This window comes from Molothrus ater, chromosome 15 (genome assembly GCF_012460135.2).
Source record: "Molothrus ater isolate BHLD 08-10-18 breed brown headed cowbird chromosome 15, BPBGC_Mater_1.1, whole genome shotgun sequence".
Classification (NCBI taxonomy): Eukaryota; Metazoa; Chordata; class Aves; order Passeriformes; family Icteridae; genus Molothrus; species Molothrus ater.
In genome coordinates, this window is record NC_050492.2 from 16,569,312 (window position 1) to 16,586,724 (window position 17,413).

At 54.1% G+C, this 17,413-nt stretch overlaps 1 protein-coding gene across 1 annotated transcript in view; it reads right to left on the minus strand.

Annotated features, from left to right (window-relative positions):
- STK10 (serine/threonine kinase 10) overlaps positions 1-17,071 on the minus strand; it is a 44,839-nt gene extending 27,768 nt beyond the window's left edge. Inside the window, exons 1-2 of the mRNA XM_036392012.2 lie at positions 16,897-17,071; positions 4,496-4,660 (exon numbers count right to left, since the gene is read on the minus strand). Of these exons, the coding sequence (XP_036247905.1) occupies positions 4,496-4,660; positions 16,897-17,052 (321 nt within the window). The 5' untranslated portion in view covers positions 17,053-17,071. The remainder of the gene's footprint in view (positions 1-4,495; positions 4,661-16,896) is intronic.
- Between the last annotated feature and the right edge of the window lie 342 nt (positions 17,072-17,413).

Consider the following 17,413-nt stretch of genomic DNA (forward strand, 5'->3'; position numbering starts at 1 on the left):
ATTTGGAAACCGGTCCAGCAAACCCCACCCCCTCACTGCCGCTCCCAGCGGGGCTGATCCTGCGCAGCTCCCCAGCCCTGCGTGTCCCAGGGAGCTGCCAGATCCCACGGGGACTGGGATTTATGCTCCTGCAGCTGGGGCAAGGAGGAAGGGGAGGGATTGCTGTTCCTCTGGTGAGCTGTTCAGCAGAGTTTGGGATCTCTTTGTTTCCCTGGGTTTTCCCTGGGCCGCGCTCGAGTGCCGCCAGCTCGAACGACAAAGTTCAACAACTTCTGGGGGAAGTTTGGTACAAGGCTCCAGGAGCAGGAGGCCAAGTAGGAAGGGCTGCAGCTCTGCTGCCAAGTGGAGCTTTAAAGGGACACAAAGAGCCTCGGGATTCCTCAGGGACTGAGGGCTGAGCAGCCTGGAGAGCCTTGCTCTGGTCCAGCGTTCACACAAACAGATCCCCACGGGCATCCAGCCAAGCTCAGGCTGCTCACCCTGCAAGACATCCCTGCAAGTTGTGATAACCTCCCCTTGCTAAGGAAAGCTGTGGGGAATCTGAGCCTGCTACCAGCTCCCTTTTCTGTTTGTTTTAAAGCAAAGGTATTGCCAGCCTCAGAGGCTGCAGATGCTTTGCATAGCCCAGCAGTCGAGCGCATGGGATAATGAACGTTTCTTTATGCTACAGGATTTTCAAGAATGCCCAAATCTCCAGTCAACATCCATATCAAAGGGGGAGCAATCCCAAAAGTCCCTGGCTGAGCAGGTCAGGGCCTGCCCACAGCAAATGCAAAGGGCTTTTTTAAGGTGAGTACAAAGAGCAGCACAGAGCTGGAGTGTCTGTGCCAGCTGTAGGAGCCTGTACCCACACAGGAGAAACCCTAAGCTGATTCAATGAGCCATTCCCCAAAAGGCCCAGGCAGGCAGGGTTACCTGCACGGTGCAGTCACCCCTGCTTTGATCTCCAGGAAAGGGCTGCTTGTTCAAAAACCCTTTTGCCATGGCAACCGTGGGGCAGGGAGAAGCAGGGAGGGGGAGACAACTCCCCAGGGCTTCCCTGGAAAAGCTGTCCCAGCACCAGCACGGTGCTTCAACACCTGGGGCCAAATGATGTTTTAATATCATTGGATTTCTAGAGCTATCCTGAATTTCTAGAGATTCCTGGAGCATCTCAGGCTCCTGGGTTTGCTGCTGGGCTGCCTGGGCACAGCCACCATCCCCTGGGAGCAGAGGTTTCCTGCAGGAGAGGTCGGGTTCTTCACAGCAAACAAAACTCTCCTCCCCTGTGTGTTATCACTGCTCTGGCTGGGAACAGCACAGGGCTTCAGCAGCAGCAGCACCACATCAAAAGTTCCTCCCTTCCTCTGAGGTCTCAGCCTGGCTTTTTGTTGTTGTTTTGGAAGGGGGGAAAAAAAGACTCCCAAACAGGCAGCCCTCGAGAGGGACACAAAACACAAGAGCTGCTGTGTTCCTTTCCCATGCTGTAATAATTATCAGCGAAAATTCTGTTCTAAGCAAGCAAACCCCCCCCTTTCAGCCCCATTCCTAAGCCACAAATAACTTTAAAAAGTCCCCATTTTAAAAGCTGTGTTATCTTGGGCGAGGGGGATTTGCTTCTGTGTTTCCAAGTCCTGCATCACAGTGCAGGAAAAGAGAATTTCAAATGTGTCCCAGCCACAAGGACTCAAACCAAACTCTTTAAAAGAAAGCATGAGAATCTCAGCTTTCATTCAGTGCCCCCATTTCCAGCAGCCAGGATTTATGCAAAAGAACACGAAATGCCACGGGGCTTGTAATAAAAATAAAATAAAATCCTGAAAGCTCCCACCAGGGCAGTTCTGCAGCTTCCCTGGGCTGTTTTCAAGCAGCACAAGACTTCTTGGCCTTGCCATGAGCAAGGAAAAGGAGGTGGAGGGGGATGGAATGAGATAGGAGCTGCTGGCAGGGCACAGCCTCTCTGCAGAGGATTTAAATGCCAAGAAAGGTCGTGCTGGATGCTGTTATCCCACCAGATTTATTCCTGGGAACTCACTGGGGTTCTCCCAACCCTTGCTCACAGTGGGCTTTGCTCCATCCCACACAAGAACTGGGGTTTTCCTCCTTTTACACTTAACACCAACCAGGTACAAAACCCAGAGGAACTCTCTGGTTTGTGCTTTCCTTCCAGTGCTGTGGATTTCTGCCACCTCCCCTTGCACAGAGAGGTCTTTTGCTCCACAAATATTTCATGGCCCCTCCTGGCTGCTGGAGCACAAAGCCAGAGCCTGGCAGAGGAGCCAGGGGGACCTGACCCAGCCCAGGAGGAGCAGAGGGTTCCTCACACATTTCCCTTGTGAAGCCAAGGAAAGAGCAGCCAGAGTGATTTAGGAAGAGCCCCTCTGAGGCTGAGCCTGCCTGTGGCACTGTGAATTATTCAAGCTGCTGTCATCCAGGAGCTTGGGCACATCTGGAGCTGCTCACTTGGAATGTTCTCTTTCCATGCTGGGCTGTGAGGAGCAAGGAAGCCACAGAGGGTTCCTGACCAGACAGGCACCCCCAGAGGTTTTATCCAGAGCCACTCTGAGAATCCAGGCACCCAGCATGCAAACGATCCAGGAAAATGCTGCTTCAAACAACTGCACAGACAGCAATGAGGATGGGATGTGGGCAGAGCAATAGAAGCTGCTGTTTATATTTGGATGCAAATTTTCCCCAGCAGCACCGGTCACCAAGCAGTGGAAGGTTTGGACTTCAGGGAAAATCTGGTAGGGACTAAAAGCCTTGCAGAAATAAAAGAGCCTGGCTTAATGACTGCTCTCCAAGCCAGGAAAACACTGGAGCATTAATAAAACCAGCCTGAGCACTGAAATGCAAATGCTACTCCAAAAATGAAATAAAGAGAAGGATCCTGCTCCCAGAACACTTCTGGGGCTGCAAGGGTGGGTTTGACAGAACCCCATGCCCTGCCCTGGTGGGGAGCCCCACACAGGAGGCTCCTGTGGCAGAGTTTAATTTTGGCAGGTCCCAAAGCCCTCCCTGGACAAAGGGACTCTGCAATCCCTTTCCTCCAGGAAGGAAGGAAGGCAAAGCTTCCTTGGCTTTGGGAGGGGGCTGACATTTCAGAGAAGAGCAGGGGCCACGTGGAAGATGCAGGCAGAGCAGGGAGGTGAAGCCAGGAGAGGGTGGCAGAGGAAGCAGCCTCATCTCTCACCCCAGCTCAGGCTGGGTTTGCCTTTTTACTTTAGCCCAGATTAATCCTGCTGCACTTGCAGTCCATCCAAATCCCAAGTCCCCTCCTAGGAGGGATGTTTGTCCTTCCCTTCCTTAGCAGAACACATATTTACCTTGCTCTTTAACACACCAGGGCTCAGAATCCATCCAAAATACCAAGGGGACAACTCAGCTCCCTCGAGACCAGAAGAGAGAGCAGAAACACCCCAGCACTCCAAGCTGGGTGTCCCACAGAGCTCAGGGGCTTTAGCCATGGATTTTTAACAAAGGAAACATGTGCTGACAATGCAGAAGGTGCCTGCAGAAGCAGCCCAATGAAACATCCCTCTCCTGCACTGCTGGAGCCAGGAGTGAGCCAGGCTGGGACTGGCACCACAGGCAGGGACTGGCAGCTCCAGCAGCTCAGCTCACCCCAGGGCAAGCCCCAAAAGCTGAGATCTCCGCTTTAACTCTGGTAAATCTACTCAGGGAGGCCACAAAGGTATCTGAGATGTTAAAAACAGGAAGGAAGAAGCAGCAGAGCTGCTGAATGCAGCCTTTGCCACTCTCATGACTTCCTGCAGTTCAAGGAGGAGCAGATGAACTGAGATGGGTTTGGAAATGCTGCTGTTCACCTGATTTCCACAATCCTCACCCAGAGCACCCAAGGGCTCACTCCCTCAGCCTCTCCATGCCCTGCACAGAGCACAGGAAGGGAGGTGCCTTTCACACTCAGCTTCCTCAGCTTCCTCTGCTGCTTTTCACACTCAGCTGCCTCTGCTGCCAGGCACTCTGAGAGAGCAGCAGGCAGGGGAAATAAAAAAAACCATATTTAAACCTGCTGGGCTAGGGAGAGAGCTGCAGGAACCTGCTGTTCCAGCCCTTGCACCAACCCACTCCCCTGCATTTCATGGTTCCTGCATCTCCACAATGGAGCAGCTCAGGTGCCTCTGCATGGCAAGGGCTGAGCCCCAAATCAGCCCCAAATCCAGAAAATCACTTGGAAGAGTCATCCTTCCAGCTGGTGTCTTAAAGGAGAGGGGAACTTACTGGTGATGCTTTTTCTCCCTTTACAAACCCTTACTGGTGGAGAAAGCACAACTCCAACTTCCCTGTGAAATCCCTTGGCCTTCCCTCAGGTTTTTACCAGCAGCTTTAGTGAGAAGAGGGTTTGGTGATGAAGACAGCAGGGAAAATCCAGGCCCTGAGCACAGAGTGAGCTGATGACTCATTTCTGATGCTCAAGCAGCTCCAGACAGAGGTTTTGTTCACCATGAGAGCCCTTTTGTCTGAGCAAGGGCAGGATGTGCCAGGCCAGCCTTACCCAGAGTTTGCCATCCCAGTAGAAGGCTCCCAGCAGTTTGACGATGTGGGGGTGGTCACAGGTGGCCAGGATCTCAATCTCCACCATGTAATCCTCCAGCTCATCCTCGCTCTTGGTCTCGATGACCTTGGCAGCTGCCAGAGCTCCCGTTTCCTTGTTCTTGGCCTGGAAGGAAAAGCCAGGGTGAGTCCAGAGAAAGTGAGGAGCACCAAATTCCTGAGCTCTGGAATCTGCTCCCTGGACACCTCCAGGGATGGGCACTCCACCAGCAGCTTTGGGGTTTGGGTGTTTTTAACATTTATCACTGGTACTCAATATAAAAAATTGCCCTCTGCTGTGTTGAAAACTCCCTTTTTATTTATGTTGATGAAAATCTCCATTTATTGAGCCCATTTATTTTATTTTATGTTGATGGCAAACTGAGCTGTCAGTGTGTGCTCACAGCCCAGCAAGCCGAGCATTAGGATTGAAAATTGCACAGCAATTCAGAAATACCTGCCACAAAATGCTATAAAGTGTAGGAGGCTTTTACCACTGACCATTCCATGGATGACTCCTGTAAATTAAGGAGCTCCAGTTCCTGCTCAGTTTGGCTGGCCCCAGCCATCACACCAGGAGAGAAACCTGCAGGGGCATTTCTGCTTCCCAAAGCTGCCCACAGAGTGGCTGGATCCTCCTTCCTCCCTCCAGGCTGCAAAGCCCAAACCACTTCCCACCACAGGGAGAGGGAAACTTTTAGCAAAGGAGATGCAGCCTGTTGTTTGTAGCATGGGGGGGGGGAAAAAAAGGAAGCAATGAAACCTCAAAGTGCAGAAGCTCTCTGATGATACCACAGGTGAATTACTAGAAATCCTGAACATGCAGATAATCCAACCAAGATCTATCTGAGAGTGCAGCCAGGTGGGGATGGCACTCTGCTCCCAGGGACAGGGACAGGAGGAGAGGGAACGGCTCAGGCTGGGCCAGGGCAGCTCAGGGTGGACACAGTAGGAATTTCCCCATGGAAAGGGGGCTCAGGGCAGGCTCAGGGTGGATATCAGCAGGAATTTCCCCATGGAAAGGGGGCTCAGGGCAGGCTCAGGGTGGGCACTGCAGGAATTTCCCCATGGAAAGGGGGCTCAGGGCAGGCTCAGGGTGGGCACAGCAGGAATTTCCCCATGGAAAGGGGGCTCAGGGCAGGCTCAGGGTGGATATCAGCAGGAATTTCCCCATGGAAAGGGGGCTCAGGGCAGGCTCAGGGTGGGCACAGCAGGAATTTCCCCATGGAAAGGGGGCTCAGGCACTGGCACTGCCCAGGGAGGGTTTGGATCCCCGTCCCTGGAGTGTCCAAGGAATTCCTGGTTGTGGCACTCGGTGGGGATGGGGCACAGCTTGGATTTGATGATGTTGAAAGCCTCTTCCAGCCTCACTGGTTCTGTGCCTGTGTAGAACCCCCAGCCCAGCTGCAGCAGGAGATGTGTCACACGTGGCAGAGGGGTGAGACAGGAGCTGCTGACTCAGGAGCATCCAGACATTGCCAGAAGCTCCTTGAGCCAGCAGCTCACCCACTGCTCCCCACTGCCACCACTCCACCTCCTGCCCCCTTTTCCTCCCCTCTCCCCCAGGGGAACGATTCCCACTGTGCATGGAATCCCTGCAGGAGCCGGCCAGGCTCTGCTCGTGACCTCTCTCCCCACTCTGCAGTTTCCATCTCTGTGTTTGGAAAACCCTCAGGAGGATGAATTCCTGCTGCAAACCCCACAAGCCCCTCTGAACAGCTTCACACAGCTTGGGTGACAGGAATATTGGGCAAATCATTCAGCAGAGGGAGGAACATGAGGGATCTCTGCTGTGTTCCGAAGCGTTGCTGCATTCCAGGAGCTGGCAGGGACAGCAGTGTCCTCCTTACCCAGGGGACAAATCCATTTCCATCTGGGCTCACTGCCCACACTCAGGCCAGCAGCTCCTGCTGCTTTCAGGGGAAATTAGGGGGTTTCTTCAGCTCAGCTCAGCTGGGTTCTCACCCAGCCACCAGCAGATGCTCTCACACAGAGGGCAGGGCAGGGGGAAATGTGGAAGGAGCACGGGGAGAAGCTCAGCCCTTCCAAACAGGAGCCAGAAGTGCCCCACTGTGTTTGCTCTGCACTCACAGAGCTGGGAGAGCTCCAAGGAGGGGAAGTAAATATTGTGAGAAGAGGTGGGGCTTCCCCTGGAGCTTTGCTTCCCACCGGAGGGGCCCTGCCAGCCCAGCCCCTGCAGGATGCTGGGGCCCTGCAGCACCTGGAGAGAGCCAGGAGCAGAGCAGGAGCTGGGCTGGGGTCAGGGTCTGCAAGGCTGCAGACTGGGGTGGGAGAGGGAGCACAGCCCAGCCCGGCCTGGATCACTGCTATTGCTGCATCTCTGGGGAGCAGCCAGGGCCCAGCCGGGCACAGGCACCTCTGCATCCCCAGCCCATGTGAGCTGGGCTGAACAGGGCTTCACAGAATTCACAGAATTCACAGAATCACACAGAATTCACAGAATCACACAGAGAATCACACAGAGAATTCACAGAGAATTCACAGAGAATTCACAGAGAATCACACACAACCACACACAGAATCCACGCACAGAATCCACAGAATCACAGTCACACACAGAATTCACAGAATCACACAGAATTCAGAGAATTCACACACAGAATTCACAGAGAATCACACACAATCACACACAGAATTCACAGAATCACACAGAATTCAGAGAATCACACAGAATCACACAGTGAATTCACAGAGAATTACACACAATCACACAGAATTCACACACAGAATTCACAGAATCACTGGGTTGGAAGAGACCTTCAAGCTCATCGAGTCCAACCCAGCCCCAACCCCTCAGCTCAGCCCTGGCACCCAGTGCCACATCCAGGCTTTGTTAAACACCCCCAGGGATGGGGACTCCACCACCTCCCTGGGCAGCCATTCCAGAACTTTGTCACTCTTTGTGTAAAACACTTTTTCCTGATATCCAACCTACATTTCCCTTGAATGGTGCTCACCCACCATTCCCCATGTCCCTGAGCTCCTGAGGGACCCAAAGGGAGCACTCCCCATGTCCCACGTCTCCCCAGCTGGCACAGGCAGGTCCCAGCTTGGGCACCCATAGGAAATGAAAGCAGCACCTCCAAGGAAAAGCCAGCTGAGGACATGTGGAGCAGCAGGGTGACACGGGCAGGCTGGCACAGGGGTGGGCTGGGCATGACCCTGTCCTGATGTCACTGCTGCAACCCAGGGCTCTTCCCAGGAGGGGCCAAACTGAGCCTCAGGATGGCAGGAGGAGACCACGGGGTGAGCAGGAGGCTTTGGAGCATGATCTCCCCTGCAGTGCAGAGCAGGCACTGCTGACCCCAGCCTGCAGCTTTGGGAGGACCAACACTGGCACAGGCTGGGCAGTCCAGCCCTGCCTGAGGTGCCCATGGCCCGCTCTGGGCCCAGATTCCAGCTGTCCTGTTCCACCCACGCGGGGCAGAGGGAGATGCACAGTGCCTGGCACGGGCAATCCTGCACTGAGCCCAGCAGGTCACCCTGGGCACCATGAAAGCTTTGAATTCCAAGGATTTCTGCCCCTTTCTCTCCGTCTGCTCATCCCCCAGCCCTGACCCCAGGCTACAGCCCCATCCCAGACTGCAAAACCCCAAAAACTGCCGGATGCCAGCTCCATCTTTAGCTCCTCCACTCCTGGGCATCTCAATCCTACAGATAATTTGTCCTTGGGGTGTTAATTAGCACAAACAAATAAAAAAATCTGAGCAGAGAGCTGCCAGCACGGTGCCCAGGAGGTGCTGCTGAACTCCAGGGGGGTTCATTACAGCCATCTCAACCCCAAAAACCCCTCGTGGCCAGCAGCAGCCCCTGAGCAAGTGCTCGGTGCACAGGCCAGTGCAGGAGCAGGGCTGGAATGTGCATTCCACAAATGTCACATAAAAGTTACTCAGTAAACTGAGAGAGGAGAGGAAACAGGAGCAGGAAACAGGGGAAAGGATCTCCCTGCAGAGCCCTGGGACACAGGGGGTGCTGGCCCAAGCCCTGGGATGCCAGGAGAGGTGCCAGGGATGAGCAGGATTGCTCACCACAGGAAAGCACCGCTGGGTTTTGGTGGGTCTGAGGGGTGAGAGGTGCCTGCTCAGGTGACAGAAGTGACTCTTTGGCCTCTGCCTGTGACTCAGCCCGCAGCTATTGTGAAATCCCAGCGTGACAAACACAGGAACTATTTTAAGCGCTGAAAGAACCCATTCGGGGAAGGCTGGAGGGTTCAGCAGGGCCAGTTTCTAGGTGAGGCACAGGAAACCCTCCCTGAGCTCTCACTGGCACAGAAAGCAGAACTGAGAGCCCCCCCCAAGGGCTTCATTCAGCTCCTTTGCAGCCCCCAGGCCACGGGGTCACCCTCCACAGGCTGCCATGCCACCGCATTCCTGTGTCAGCTCCTCTCCCCCTCCCTGTCCCCATGCCAGGAGAGCTGATGGCTCAGATGTCACCAGGACAGAGCCCCAGGAGGAGCCTGGAGCTCCCAGGGATGCTCAGCTGGGGGGTGATAGCTGGGCCTGCCCCACCCCACTCCTGCTCCCAGGGATGGCATCATGATTAATGATTACATCATGATTAATAATTGCCTCCTGATGAACCTGGCCCGAGCTCCCTGCATCAATAAACAAACACAGCACGGCCAGGCTCGAGTCAGTGCTCGTGGTGCTGTCAGAGAATCAATGGGAGCTGCAGTGGGGGCAGGCTGGGAAAGTTGGGGCTGTTCTACCTGGAGGAGTGAAGCTTTGGGGTGACCTCACTGGGGCCTTCCAGTGCCTGAAGAACCGCCAAAAAATTAAAAATGGAGGGGCTGTTCCTCAGGAATGGGAGTGATGGAACACGGGAATGGCTTCACACTGACAGAGCAGGGCTAGGTGGGACTTTGGGAATTAGGAATTGTTCCCTGTCAGGGTGGGCAGGCCCTGGCACAGGTGCCCAGAGCAGCTGGGGCTGCCCCTGGATCCCTGGCAGTGCCCAAGGCCAGGCTGGATGGATTTGAAGCACCTGGGGCAGTGCAAGGTGTCCCTGCCATGGCAGGGGTGGAACGGGATGAGCTTCAGGGTTCCTTCCATCCAAACCATTCCATGGCTTCCAAGCCTATCAGGCCCCTGGAACCATGAATGAATCCTATTTGGGGTTTTGTTGAAATGCTGGATTCAGACCCTGGTGACCCAGGGGACAGCAGCACAGCCCCAGCACAGCCCCAGCCCTGCTGCTCTGGCAGCTGTGGCAACATTTCAGCAAGAGGCAAGGGGAAGTGGCTTATGAAACACCCCAAAAACCGTTAAAGAAAAACCCCATTAAAAAGCAGAAATGCCTTCCTTTGGTTATACAAGCTGAGGGCAGGAAAGCAGCCCCAGCAGAGAGCTCAGCTGCAGCCACAGCCCCTGGGCAGCCCTGCCAAACAAAAGTGTGAGCAAAGCTGAGCACAACCAGCCCTCCTGGCCCTCAAAGGCCAGCAAAGGGCGCAGAGATGAGAAGCCCAGAGAGCAGCAGAGCTGCTGCACGTGATGTTCCAGAGCTTGCACCCAAAGAGCCACAGAGGCACAGAGAGGGGGCTGGGAACACCCACAGAGCGCAGGCACAGCTCCTGGGCCATGCAAACAAACAGGCAAGGTTTGAGGAGGGGGAAGTTCCACACTGACCCAGCAGCTTCAGCCTAAAATAAAAAAGTGACAATGCCCAATTTTGCCCTTGATTTATTCTAATGAAAATGAATGGATTTACAGCATGGATAAAAAGGTCCCGACTGCAGTGATTCTGCAATATGTTGTAATATATTTATTGTTCATTAGAACAAATTAGTAAACATTATTTATCAAATGTTTCCAGTTGCGCGTCCAACATTCTGTGCATCAAAAAGGAATTTCCAGCTTTTCCCTTCCATCCAAATGCCATAAACATAATTAATCATTCAGCAGCTACCCCCTTATTTCTCAAATCAAAGTGAATTTTCTCATGCCTGATAGCTGAGAGCACCCAGCATCCTTCAAATCACCAGTCCCTGGGAAAGCACCAAGGGAGCATTCCTGGCCCTGTCTGCATTCAGACAACGCCACAACATTGAAAAAATAATTAAAAAATAGAGGGGGAAAAAGCCTTTCAGCCAGTTCTGAGTTTCCTAGCAACTCCCTGCTCCAAGCTTGGTGCACAGAGGGCTGTGGGAGCAGGGGCTGGATGGCTGAGACACCCCAGAGCCAGGGAGGGGCTTTGGGCTGGCTCTGGCAGGGCTGGCTGGCTGGCAGCCCTCTCTCCCTGGGCTGGGAAGCACCAGCTCAGCAAGGCCCTGGCAGGGCAATGGAACACTCAGCTCTTCCCTGTCCCCAGGGCTGCCAGGGCGGCCCAGCACTGCTGGCACTGCCCTCTGCAGAAGGAATGCAGGGCAGGAGCAGCAGATCCAGCTGTGAGGAGAACCAGGAGCAGCTGCTGGGCACAGCCTCCTTCCCTGCCTGTCCCACCTCCCCAGACAGCACAGAGAGCAAAGCAAGACAGGAGCCCTGGGGCAGGAGGTGAGAAATGCCAGCAAGGTTGTCACAGACAACTTTTATGAAAAATCCTTTCCTTAGGATTTCTCCTCCTGAGAAGCTGAGGGGCCTCAGGAACAAAATGTAAACATTGATTATCTGCTGCTGTGGAATGCAACAGGTGCATCTGGGATTGGGCTCATGTGGTTGTTTCTAATGAATGGCCAATCACAGCCCAGCTGTCTCGGACACAGAGCCAGAGCCACAAACCTTTGTTATCATTTTTTGCTATTCTTAGCCAGCCTTCTGATGAAACCTTTTCTTCTATTCTTTTAGCACAGTTTTAATGTAATATATATCATAAAACAATAACACAAGCCTTCTGAAACATGGAGTCAGATCCTCATCTCTTCCCTCATCCTGGGACCCCTGTGAGCACGGTCACACAGGTCCCCCTGTGCTGCCTGAAGGGAGGTGGCCCTGAGGGGCTTTTCTGCAGCCAGCAGAGAAGCAGAGAGCGCAGCTGCAGCAGGAACAGAGCCACGGCTGTGCCCTGTGCCAGGGACACGCGGCCCCTTCCAGCCCCAGCCCGGGGTGGCACATCCAGACCCTGCCCTTGGGGAGCTGCCCCCTCCTTTCCCACGGGAGCAGAGCGTGCCCTGGCTCTCCTGCTCAATCTCTGCTGCCTCTGCATTCAGGCTGGGCCAGGCTGGCAGTGCCAGGGGATGGGGACACAGCACGGCCACCCCCAGAGCCCCTGGGGACACCAAACCACCTGAGAACCCCACGTCTACAGCAGCACTCCACGGACAGGAAAAGAACCTTTTCTCCAAGGAAATGGGATTCTCAGGAGACAAAATATTTACAAAATCAGGGAGGAGCTTTTCTGGGCAGCAGTTTCCACGTGCTGAGGGTGAAAGGCTGATCTGAGCTCTCATGGCAGCAGCAGTGCCAGGATCTGGGCTGTGCCACTGAAGTCATTGCCCAAATATTTAGGCCATGGAGAGCTGTCCCTGTCCCCTGTCACACAGAGACAGCCACAGAGCACAGGGCTGCAGCAGGGACAGAGCATCCCACACTTCCATCAGCTGCAAGCGAAAATCAGGTTTAAAGTTCAGCCAGGTTTAACATTGTTAAACCTTCCCAAGCAAAAAGATTTTAAGGAAACCCTTCAGCAGTTCTGAAGGACAAGACCATGATCTATCTTACTTTTTTTTTGTGGCCAATCAGCTCAAACTTCCCCTGTTTCTGTTTTCCTTCCCTTTTCTTTTTCAAAGTTAACTCGGCAGATTAACATCTCTGTGACACCCTTTCCAGGAATTAAAGTGTAGAATCACAGAACGATTTGGGCTGGAAGGGACCTTAAAGCTCATTTTGTTGCCATGGGCAGGGACACCTTGCACTATCCCAGGTGGCTCCAAGCCCCATCCAAGTGTCCCTTGGGCACTGGCAGGGATCCAGGGGCAGCCACAGCTGCTCTGGGCACCCTCCCAGGGAACAATCCCTTCCCCAAATGCCACCTAACCCCGCTCCCTGATGGATCAAACCAAGAGCTGAGCCTGGATCGCCTGAGCCAGCCTCGAGTGCTGCAGGCTGGGCTGATGGGCAGAGAGGTGCCAGGGCCACCCTGGTGCCCACAAACAGCCCCAGTGCTGCTGCTGCAGGCAGCTGCACAGCCCAGCAATCAGCCCTGCAGTACCCCCTGTCCAAGGCACATTTCCAGCCCGCAGCATGCACAGCACCGATAGCAGCGCGGCGCATCAGATAACCCAAAATTCGCCTTTTCCAGCGCGCCTGGGAGGGGAGAGGAGAAGCAGGGCACAAAAGAGGCACTGCTGAGTGGGGGGTGGAGCTGTGTGCAGGCGATTTGCAGGGATGCAGTGAATAAACCCCCTGTCCCCACCCTGCCTTATCTGAGCCACTGTCCCCATGGGCAGCGCTGGGCAGGGCAGATAGCGCTGCACAGGAGCACCAAAACAATCCCCAGGAGAAAGGCAGGGGGCTCTGGCACCAAAACAATCCCCAGGAGAAAGGCAGGGAGGTATGGCCACAAGACAATCCCCAGGAGAAAGGCAGGGAGGTATGGCACCAAAACAATCCCCAGGAGAAAAGCAGGGGGCTCTGGCACCAAAACAATCCCCAGGAGAAAAGCAGGGAGGTATGGCACCAAAACAATCCCCAGGAGAAAAGCAGGGAGGTATGGCACCAAAACAACCCCCAGGAGAAAGGCAGGGAGGTATGGCACCAAAACAATCCCCAGGAGAAAGGCAGGGGGGCTCTGGCACCAAAACAACCCCCAGGAGAAAGGCAGGGAGGTATGGCACCAAAACAACCCCCAGGAGAAAGGCAGGGAGGTATGGCACCAAAACAATCCCCAGGAGAAAGGCAGGGGGGCTCTGGCACCAAAACAACCCCCAGGAGAAAGGCAGGGAGGTATGGCACCAAAACAACCCCCAGGAGAAAGGCAGGGGGCTCTGGCAGTGCCCCAGCAGCCAGAGGAGCCCCTGCCAGCCAGGAGCTCTCCTTGCCCACACCAACATCCCTTCCTGGGGGCACTAACAGGGCAGGGAATGCTCGGTTTGCAGGGCTCAGAGGTGATGCAGGGGCTCCTGCACTGCTGGTTTCACCCTGGGCATCTTCCCTGAGAGCCCAGGGGCTGCCAGTGCCACCTGTCCCTCCAAACAGTGCCAGCTCTGAAGTGGCAGCACAGATCCTCTGGGTTTATGGGTGCTATCTTAGGTGTTTTTCCAGGAGAATAACTCTGCTTTTTTCTTTTTTCTTGTCTTTTCTGAAGTGGCAGCACAGATCCTCTGGGTTTATAAGCAGTATTTTAGGTGTCTTTCCAGGAAAGTAACTCTGCTTTTCTTCTAAGGCAGCTTGGGAAAGGAAGGGTCAGAGTGAGGAAGTTTTACAGACCCCAACCCTGGGTGGGCTGGAGCCTTCCCAGGCTGGCGCCCACTGACCACAGCTCCCAACTGCTGGGTTTGGGATCATCCATTTAAGGGACTTTGGATGAGGTGGTGACAGCTGGGTCACCTGTGGCTGCCACCCTGTCCTCAGAGCACCTCTGGCCTTGCCAAGGCCACGGCATTCACAGAATAAGAGCTAGAAAGGAACATTTCCTCCCCACCCCCTCCTACTTTTCAGCTTCACTGCCCTCTGTTCAACTGGTTCCTCACGCAGGCAGATCCTCTTGTGCTGCAAAAAGACTTTCTATAAAAACAGGGAAATCCCAGGCCCAGTTTCTGCTGGCCGCAGGTTTTTTAGGTCTGCCATGTAAGATCCAGACTCCACTATAAATTTCATTCTTTTTAATTAATCTGCATTTAAATGAAGCCTGTCCTACTTTTGGAAACACTGTGAGAAGCCAGTTCAGCTTTGTCTGAGCTCCAGACAGGATTCACAGGGCAGGAATACCCCAAATCCCCGAGCCCTCCTCCCTCCCAACCTCATAAAACCAAATCCTCCTAAAGCCAGCCCGTGTTTCCATCTCTCCACACCTCAGTTTCTGCCAGGTCTGAGTGCCCGGAGAACAAAGCCCTGCTCAGACCTTTCCAAGGGGACACAACAGATGGCACACGGGGCAGGATGCAGGATTCCGTCCCCTCCCCACGCTTCCGGGCGTGGAAAAGGAGGGGAAAATGGGCAGGAATTCACTCCAACATCCTGAGAACCTCAGGGCCCTGCAGAGGCTCAGCCTTGCTCCAGGCACTGCCTTTAGGGAGAAAATGAAACTGATTTTAGGGTCAAGAGAATGATTCAAGCTGTTCACTGAATTTTGGGTGCCTCCGCTCTCCCGGAGCACAGCAGGGTTATTCAGCTGCTGGGTTTTTGCTGGGTTATTCTGCAATTTTTGCTGGGTTATTCAGCTGATTTTTTGGCAGCTGAGCAGCACAAGAGGGCAAACCCTTTCTTTCACATCCCACCTTACACTCATCCCCACTCCAGATATAAAAAAGCAAAAGGAGAAAACAAAAACCTTTAGGTGAAGGGAAAATGTGTCTCTGGTTATTAATCCTAAAATAAGGATCATTAATCATTATAAAATAAGGATTTATGAACCTAAAATAAGGTTTATAGCACAGCACCCCCAAATAATTTGGGGTTCTTAAATGAACAAAGAAACTCTTGGATGAGAATTCAAAATCCAGCCATGACCTTTTGCCAGATGGAATGGAGAACAGGTGGAGAAGAGATCAAAGCAATGGAGAAGTGAAATGTTGCTGAATACAATAAAGTAACCCTTTGATTTCTGGCACGATGTTAAACCTCACCCTGCCTTACAGGGTTAAAACTCCACGAAGGCAAAAATTCGCCTGAATATTCCAGAAGGTTTACAACTTCTGGTTGTAAACACACGGTGTCCACTGGGATATTTTCATTCTCATTTGTGTCAGAATGGGGATGAAAGGAGCTGGAGGTGAGCTGTTATTGCCTGACAGGCTGACATTCTTTACCCACAGTAAGAAAGTTACTCTGACAATGCTTTTCTTGTGAGGCTGGGGTTAATAACTGAGGCATTCAGATACAACAACAGACAAAAAAACCAAACCAGCCACCTCTGAAGTAGCTTTATTCTCTAAGTCACCTACTTTGGGTACATTATACATGTTTAAAATAGAAAGCATTTAAATAATTATTTAAGTTTCCCTTTCTCTCAGAGGCCACTGAAGTTATTTTACACTGTTTACCTGGTTCCTGTCACTGTTTGAGAAACTTGAGCAAATAAAAGCACAGAATCATGCAGGAGTGAGTGTTGCTACACACAAATGTGTCTCCAATGCACCTCACAGAGCAGAACGGCAACAGAATTTCTACTGATGCTGCCTTCAGAAGGATAAATGGAGAAGGGATTTAAATATAATTTTTAGGAATTGTGGTTTTTTAGAAGATAGGACCCTTCACTAAAAAGTTTCACTCGATGGGTATTTAGCACTCAGTTTTTTGGAGTTTCTGTCAAACACCACGATGGAGATGAGAAATAAACACCAAACCCCCGTGCCCTGACCCGCGGTCACCTGCCTCCCTTCCTGCCCTGTTTATTTATCATTTTTTCAGAGGCAAAACCTTCTCAGGCGATCGAACGAGGCCACCAAGCCCCAGCTGCCCGAGAGGCCATTCCCGCCCCATTGCCAGCGGCTCCTGTCACACAGGTGTGTCCGGGATCCTGCCAGGGCTGCTCCTGCAGCCCGGACTCATCCCCTGCTGGACACGGGGCAGCCCCGAGCGGGGACAGCGGCTGCTCTGGAGAGCAAAGTCCGGGGGATCTTTGGTCCTTTAAACCCCCGTCCCTAAAGCCCGAGGTTAAACATTCACAGCACGGGGCCAGCTCCTCTTGGCCCTCCCAAGTTTTTCCTGCCGGCGGCAACGGCGGGGATACAAATCCCCTGTCAGCCCCGGGGACTCGGGACACTTGGAGGCAGCCCTGGAAGCGCCGACTTCCAAGAAACCTCGCTCCATTCATTGCACCGGCGGCGGGCTGGGCAAAGGGAGCGCCGGGGTCTGCGCACACAAGCATCGCTCTGAAAACGGGGCGATTCGGGGCGACAAAAAAAACCACCAAAAAACCAAACCAAACCAACAACAACAAAACAAAACAAAAAACCCCAAAAACAAGCAAATAAGAAAAAAAAACCCCAAAACAATAACAAAAAAATCCAACAAAAAACCCCACAAAAAGGAAAAAAAAAAAAAGTAAAAAAAGGCAAGAAATAAAAAAAGCAGGAAGCTTTTCTGGCTCCGTTCCCCTCCCCGGAGCGCTGCGATCCCAGCGCGGCTCAGCCGAGCCCGTCCGGCCCATCCCGGCTAACGGGATGCGGAGCCGGTCCCGCTGTGCCGGAGCCGCTCCGAGCCCGGGCGGCGGCGCCGCGGCTGCTCCCGGGGCCCTCGGAGCACCCACCTTGTAAACTTTGCCGAAGGCTCCATCTCCCAGCTCGCCCACCACCTCCCACACCTCGCCGGGGTCCAGGTCGCGGCGGACGTGCTCGTATTCCTTGGAGCGGCGCTTCTCGAAGGCGGAGAGGCGCAGGATGCGGCGGAAATTGGCGAAAGCCATCCCGGAGTGCGGCCCCGGCAGCTGCGGAGCCGCCGCCCCGGCAGGACGGAGCCGCTCGCTGCGCGCCCGGGGAGCGGCGAGGCGGGACCGGCACCGGGGCCGCCTCCAGCCGCGCACATGGAGCCGGAGCCGCTCCACCTGCTGGGCCGGGCTGGGCTGGGCTGCCCGGGACGGAGCCATTGGCCGCCCCAGCCCTCCGCCCGCCCGCCCGGCACCGCCCCGCACGGCCCGGCTCGGCCCGGGTATGGTACAGACAGGGCACGGCCCGGCTCGGCCCGGGTATGGCACGGTACAGACAGGGCACGGTTCGGGCACGGCACCGCCCCGCACGGCCCGGCTCGGCCCGGGTATGGCACGGTAC